Source organism: Schistocerca serialis, chromosome 7 (genome assembly GCF_023864345.2).
Source record: "Schistocerca serialis cubense isolate TAMUIC-IGC-003099 chromosome 7, iqSchSeri2.2, whole genome shotgun sequence".
NCBI classification, from domain to species: Eukaryota; Metazoa; Arthropoda; class Insecta; order Orthoptera; family Acrididae; genus Schistocerca; species Schistocerca serialis.
In genome coordinates, this window is record NC_064644.1 from 550,349,395 (window position 1) to 550,356,603 (window position 7,209).

A 7,209-nucleotide genomic window follows, 5' to 3' on the forward strand; every position below is an offset into this window, starting at 1 on the left:
TGATTGATATCCTCCTGAGGAGTATCGTGCCAAATTCTGTACAGGTGGCGCATCAGGTCTCCAAAATCCCAAGCTGGTTGGAGGACCATGCCCTTAATGCTCCAAACGCTCTCAATTGAGGAGACGTTCAGCGACCTTACTGGCCAAGTACGAAGACAACCAGCAGAAACTGTCACTCTGTGCGGGCAGGCATGATCTTGCCGAAATGAAAGCCCAAGATGGTTTGCCATGAAGGGCAAAGAAAAGGAGGGTAGAATATCATCTGTGCTGAAGGGTGCCACGGATGACAACCAAAGGGCTCCTGCTATGAAAATAAATGGCACCCAAGACCATCACTCCTGGTCAGTGGGCTATACGATCGGGCGACACTCAGGATGGTGTCCCATCGGTGTCTGGAGCATCCCCAGACACATCTTGGCTGGTCGTCGGGGCTCATTTCTAAGCGGGGCTCATCACTGAAGACAATTCTACCCTCTTCATTGAGATTCTAGGCCGAAGGGGCGCCTGCAGACACTTCAGACAGAACTGGGGAAACAGCCTGACAATCGCCTGACATACCGAATAACTGACTGCATAAGGACCAGAGGTGGACCAACGCGTTATTGACTTCCTCAGTTTGGGAAGCTCTTTGTCTTGAATAACCCGTATAATTTTTCTGAATGTGTACTTGTACAGCACATCTACTGATTTCCGTCCCATTCGGGTAACTGCTTCTTCGTGGTGCTTTGCTTTTTTTTTGTCTTAGAGTGTATGTGAATGACAATGTACTAGCGATCAAAATTAGGGAGAAGCTTACCAAACACTCTGCAGAACTGTGCTCCGCATTGGGCCTTTGCCTTTGGTGCCAGTTCGCACTAAATTTGGTAAATACACTACTGGTCATTAAAATTGCTACACCAAAAGGAAATGCAGATGATAAATGGGTATTCAAGGACAAATATATTATTAGAACTGACATGTGATTACATTTTCACGCAATTTGGGTGCATACATCCTAAGAAATCAGTGCGCAGAACAACCACCTCTGGCCGCAGTAGCGGCCTTGATACGCCTGGGCATTGAGTCAAGCTTGGATGGCGTGTCACAGGTACAGCTGTCCATGCAGCTTCAACACCATATCACAGTTCATCAAGAGGTAGCGACTAGCGTATTGTGATGAGCCAGTTGCTCGGCCACCAGTGACCAGACGTTTTCAATTGGTGAGAGATCTGGAGAATGTGCTGGCCATGGCAGCACTCGAACATTTTCTGTATCCAGAAAGACCCGTACAGGACCTGCAACATGCAGTCGTACATTATCGTGCTGAAATGTAGGGTTTCGCAGGGATCGAATGAAGGGTAGCGCCACGGGTCGTAACACATCTGAAATGTAACGTCCACTATTCAAAGTGCGAACAAGAGGTGACCGAGACGTGGAACCAATGGCAACCCATACCATCACGCCGGGTGATACGCCAGTATGGTGATGACGAATACACGCTCCCAATGTGCGTTCACCGCGATGTCGCCAAACACGGATGCGACCATCATGATGCTGTAAACAGAACCCGGAATCATCCGGAAAAATGACGTTTTGCCATTTGTGCATCCAGGTTCGTCGCTGAGTGCACCATCGCAGGCGCTCCTGTGTGTGATGCAGCGTCAAGGGTAACCGCAGCCACGGTCTCCGACCTGATAGTCCATGCTGCTGCAAACGTCGTTGAACTGTTCGTGCAGATGGTTGTTGTCTTGCAAACGTCCCCATCTGTTGAGTCAGGGATCGAGACGTGGCTGCACGATCCGTTACAGCTATGCGGATAAGATGCCTGTCATCTCGACTGCTAGTGATACAAGGCCGTTGGGATCCAGCACGGCGTTTCGTATTACCCTCCTGAGCCCACCGATTCCATGTTCTGCTAACAGTCATTGGACCGCCACCAACGCGAGCAGCAATGTCGCGATACGATAAACCGCAATCGCGATAGGCTACAATCCGACGTTTATCGAAGTCGGAAACGTGATGGTACGCATTTCTCCTCCTTACACGAGGCATCAGAACAACGTTTCACCGGGCAACGCCGTTCAACCGCTCTTTGTGTATGAGAAATAGGTTGGAAACTTTCCTCATGTCAGCACGTTGTAGGTGTCGCCACCGGCGCCAACCTTTTATGAATGCTCTGAAAAGCTAATCATTTGCATATCACAGCATCTTCTTTCTGTCGGTTAAATTTCGCGTCTGTAGCACGTCATCTTGGTGGTGTAGCAATTTTAATGGCCAGTAGTGTAGTTGCTCAGAAAAGGCAAAACTCCAGTTGGGAGCCTCGGACTTGCACGCTGTTTAAGGTTTCAGCGACAGAGTACTTCTGCAGTGTGCAACATTACTTCCTAATCTTCTTGCTGAGACATTTATTCTTTATCTCGCTTCCATCGCTCTTCACGGGTTTCCAAAGTTACTGTTTGGCTGACACCCGAAATGTGTGATGGTAACTGTGAAAGAGAGACTCGACAAGGGCGTGGGCGGGGTCGCGACCCGATCGATTTCGCCGGCTCGGACGCGATCGGACACCTTCGTGCTGCGAGGCGCACTAGGTGAGTATTGATCTCGCCCGGGAGACCGCCGCCCCCGCCCACACAAACAGTGGCCCGGTCCGGAACTAACACATCATATGCATATATAAAAATATTATCAGCATCGCTGTCCGCTGCACGAATTGCTGAAATGTTTCATTTCTCAGCTGGCGTTGCCTCTGGTGTATGCGCTATGACGGGTGGGGGGGGGGGGGGGGTTCGTGGAGGGTGGGGGGGCGGAAGGGGGTTAGGGCTAACAAAGAGATTTTGTTTTGGACAGCAGTAGGCACAAAGATACGCGCGAATGCGTGGTAATGTCGCCGGGCAAGTCAGAGGTAAAGTGTGAAGCGTTGGCGGCTCGGGGATGATGCAGCATCGCTGCCAGTATTATCAGCACACGTCGTAAATAACGTATTAGCGATGGGCGCGCCGGCGGAAAACATTCGTACTGCTTTTCGTTTTGTGTACTCACGGTGGACAAGTCGACGTCCGGGTTGTAGTCGTCGGTGGTAACGGCGGCGCAGAGGGCGAGGTGCGAGGCGGCCAGCAGCAGCAGGAAGAGGGCGGTGGCGGCCATTGCAGCGGCGGGACCGGCGGAACTGGAAGCGTGCTCACCGGGTCGCAGTCGCAGCCCGACTGAGCACCCGGGAGCGCAGCTTTATCGGCCGAGCGCGCACGTGGCTTGCTGGGCTGGAGGGGTGGGGGGAGGGGGAGGGAGAGCTCAGCTCAGCGCGGCCCGGCTACCGGCTCCTGAGTCACGCCTGGTGGACTTTGCTCAGCTGCAGCGTAGGGAAGACGCAGCGGCTGGCTTGCGCAAGTGCTCTGCGGACGTCCGCTGCCATATTAACGAGTACGGGGCGTCGAAAAAAAGCCACACGTCAAACATCGTCACGTGTCAGTGACACTGTCAGTACAGCGCTTAAGCGTTGCAGCATGCACATCTACACTGACGTGAGAAAAGTCATGCGTTACCTCTTAATACCGTGTCGTACCTCCTTTTCCTCAGAGTAGTGCAGAGTAGTGCATGAACCATGGACCTTGCCGTTGGTGGGGAGGCTTGCGTGCCTCAGCGATACAGGTGGCCGTACTGTAGGTGCAACCACAACGGAGGGGTATCCGTTGAGAGGCCAGACAAACGTGTGGTTCCTGAAGAGGGGCAGCAGCCTTTTCAGTAGTTGCAGGGGCAACAGTCTGGATGATTGACTGACCTGGCCTTGCAACATTAACCAAAACGGCCTGGCTGTTCTGGTACTGCGAACGGCTGAAAGCAAGGGGAAACTACGGCCGTAATTTTTCCCGAGGGCATGCAGCTTTACTGTATGGTTAAATGATGATGGCGTCCTCTTGGGTAAAATATTCCGGAGGTAAAATAGTCCCCCATTCGGATCTCCGGGCGGGGACTACTCAACAGGACGTCGTTATCAGGAAAAAGAAAACTGGCGTTCTACGGATCGGAGTGTGGAATGTCAGATCCCTTAATCGGGCAGGCAGGTTAGAAAATTTAAAAAGGGAAATGGATAGGTTAAAGTTAGATATAGTGGGAATTAGTGAAGTTCGGTGGCAGGAGGAACAAGACTTTTGGTCAGGTGAATAAAGGGTTATAAATACAAAATCAAATAGGGGTAATGCAGGAGTAGGTTTAATAATGAATAAAAAAATAGGAGTGCGGGTAAGCTACTACAAACAGCACAGTGAACGCATTATTGTGGCCAAGATAGACACGAAGCCCACGCCTACTACGGTGGTACAAGTTTATATGGCAACTAGCTCTGCAGATGATGAAGAAATTGATGAAATGTATGATGAGATAAAAGAAATTATTCAGGTAGTGAAGGGAGAAGAAAATTTAATAGTCACGGGTGACTGGAATTCGGTAGTAGCAAAAGGGAGAGAAGGAAACATAGTAGGTGAATATGGATTGGGGCTAAGAAATGAAAGAGGAAGCCGCCTGGTAGAGTTTTGCACAGAGCATAACTTAATCATAGCTAACACTTGGTTCAAGAATCATGACGAAAGGTTGTATACATGGAAGAATCCTGGAGATACTAGAAGGTATCAGATAGATTATATAATGGTAAGACAGATATTTAGGAACCAGGTTTTAAATTGTAAGACATTTCCAGGGGCAGATGTGGACTCTGACCACAATCTATTGGTTATTAACTGTACATTGAAACTGAAGAAACTGCAAAAAGGTGGGAATTTAAGATGGGACCTTGATAAACTGACTAAACCAGAGGTTGTAGAGAGTTTCAGGGAGAGCATAAGGGAACAATTCACAGAAATGGGGGAAAGAAATACAGTAGAAGAAGAATGGGTAGCTCTGATGGATGAAGTAGCGAAGGCAGAAGAGGATCCACTAGGTAAAAAGACGAGGGCTGGTAGAAATCCTTAGGTATCAGAAGAAATATTTAATTTAATTGATCAAAGGAGAAAATATAAATATGCAGTAAATGAAGCAGGCAAAAAGGAATACAGACGTCTCAAAAATGAGATGGACAGGAAGTGCAAAACTGCTAAGCAGGAGGACAAATGTAAGGATGTAGAGGCTTGTCTTAGTAGGGGTAAGATAGATAGTGCCTACAGGAAAATTAGAGACCTTTGGAGAGAAGAGAACCACTTGTATGAATATCAAGAGCTCAGATGGAAACCCAGTTCTAAGCAAAGAAGGGAAAGCAGAAAGGTGGAAGGAGTATATAGAGGGTCTATACAAGAGCGACGTACTTGAGGACAATATTATGGAAATGGAGGAAGATGTAGATGAAGATGAAATGGGAGATACGATACTGCGTGAAGAGTTTGACAGAGCACTGAAAGACCTGAGTCGAAATAAGGCCCCGGGAGTAGACAACATTCCTTTAGAAATACTAACGGCCTTGGTAGAGCCAGTCCTGACAAAACTCTACCATCTAGTGAACAAGATGTGTGAGACAGGCGAAATACCCTCAGACTTCAAGGAGAATATAATAATTCCATCCCAAAGAAAGCAGGTGTTGACAGATGGGAAAATTACCGAACTATCAGTTTAATAAGTCACAGCTGCAAAATACTAACGCGAATTTTTTACAGACGAATGGAAAAACTGGTAGAAGCCGACCTCGGGGAAGATCAGTTTGGATTTCGTAGAAATGTTGGAACACGTGAGGCAATACTGACCTTACGCCTTATCTTAGATTAAGGAAACGCAAACCTACGTTTCTCGCATTTGTGGACTTAGAGAAAGCTTTTGACAATGTTGACTGGAATACCCTCTTTCAAATTCTAAAGGTGACAGGGGTAAAATACAGGGAGCGAAAGGCTATTTACAATTTGTACAGAAACAAGATGGCAGTTATAAGAGTCGAGATGCTACTCACTCTGTATATTGATCAAGCAGTGAAGGAAACAAAAGAAAAGTTCGGAGTAGGTATTAAAATCCATGCAGAAGAAATCAAAACTTTGAGGTTCGCCGATGACATTGTAATTCTGTCAGAGACAGCAAAGGACTTGGAAGAGCAGTTAAACGGAATGGACAGTGTCTTGAAAGGAGGATATAAGATTAACATCAATAAAAGCAAAACGAGGATAATGGAATGTAGTCGACTAAAATCGGGTGATGCTGAGGGAATTAGACTAGGAAATGAGAGACTTAAAGTAGTAAAGGCGTTTTGCGGTTTGGGGAGCAAAATAACTGATGATGGTCGAAGTAGAGAGGATATAAAATGTAGATTGGCTATGGCAAGGAAAGCGTTTCTGGAGAAGAGAAGTTTGTTAACATCGAGTATTGATTTAAGTGTTAGGAAGTCGTTTCTGAAAGTATTTGTATGGAGTGTAGCCATGTATGGAAGTGAAACGTGGACGATATATAGTTTAGACAAGAAGAGAATAGAAGCTTTCAAATGTGGTGCTACAGAAGAATACTGAAGATCAGATGGGTAGATAACATAACTAATGAGGAGGTATTGAATAGAATGGGGGAGAAGAGGAGTTTGTGGCACAACTTGACTGGAAGAAGGGATAGGTTGGTAGGACATGTTCTGAGGCATCAAGTGATCACCAATTTAGTACTGGAGGGCAGCGCGGGGAGGGGGGGGGGGTAAAAATCGTAGAGGCAGACCAAGATAGGAGTACACTAAGCAGATTCAGAAGGATGTAGGCTGCAGTAGGTACTGGGAGATGAAGAAGCTTGCACAGGATACAGTAGCATCAAACCAGTCTTAGGACTGAAGACCACAACAACAACAACAACCTCCTTTTCCTCGGAGTAGTGCAGCAAATCTATCTGGCATGGACTCAACAAATCGTTGCAAACCCCCTGCACCAATATTGAGGCATGCTGCCTCTTTAGCCATCTATAATAATGGAACTGTTGCCGGTGAAACAGTTTGTCAAGGAACTGGCCTCTCGACCGTTTCCCATAAATGGGGACTTAACATCTGAGGTCATCAGTCTCCTAGAACTTAGAACTACGTAAACCTAACTAACCGAAGGACATCACACACATCCATGCCCGAGGCAGGATTCGAACCTGCGACCGTAGCGGTCGCGCGGTTCCAGACTGAAGCGCCTAGAACCGCTCGGCCACACCGGCCGGCCGATGGGATTCATGTCGGCCGTACTGGGTACCAAAGTCATTCACTCGAGTTGTCCAGAATGCCTTAAAACCAATGGTGAACGATTGTGG

The 7,209-nt window shown here is 47.6% G+C and overlaps 1 protein-coding gene across 1 annotated transcript in view; it reads right to left on the minus strand.

Moving 5' to 3' along the window:
* LOC126412169 (lipase 3-like) overlaps positions 1–3,175 on the minus strand; it is a 195,260-nt gene extending 192,085 nt beyond the window's left edge. Inside the window, exon 1 of the mRNA XM_050081646.1 lies at positions 3,019–3,175. Coding sequence (XP_049937603.1) covers positions 3,019–3,123 — 105 coding nt within the window. The 5' untranslated portion in view covers positions 3,124–3,175. The remainder of the gene's footprint in view (positions 1–3,018) is intronic.
* Positions 3,176–7,209: the final 4,034 nt, after the last annotated feature.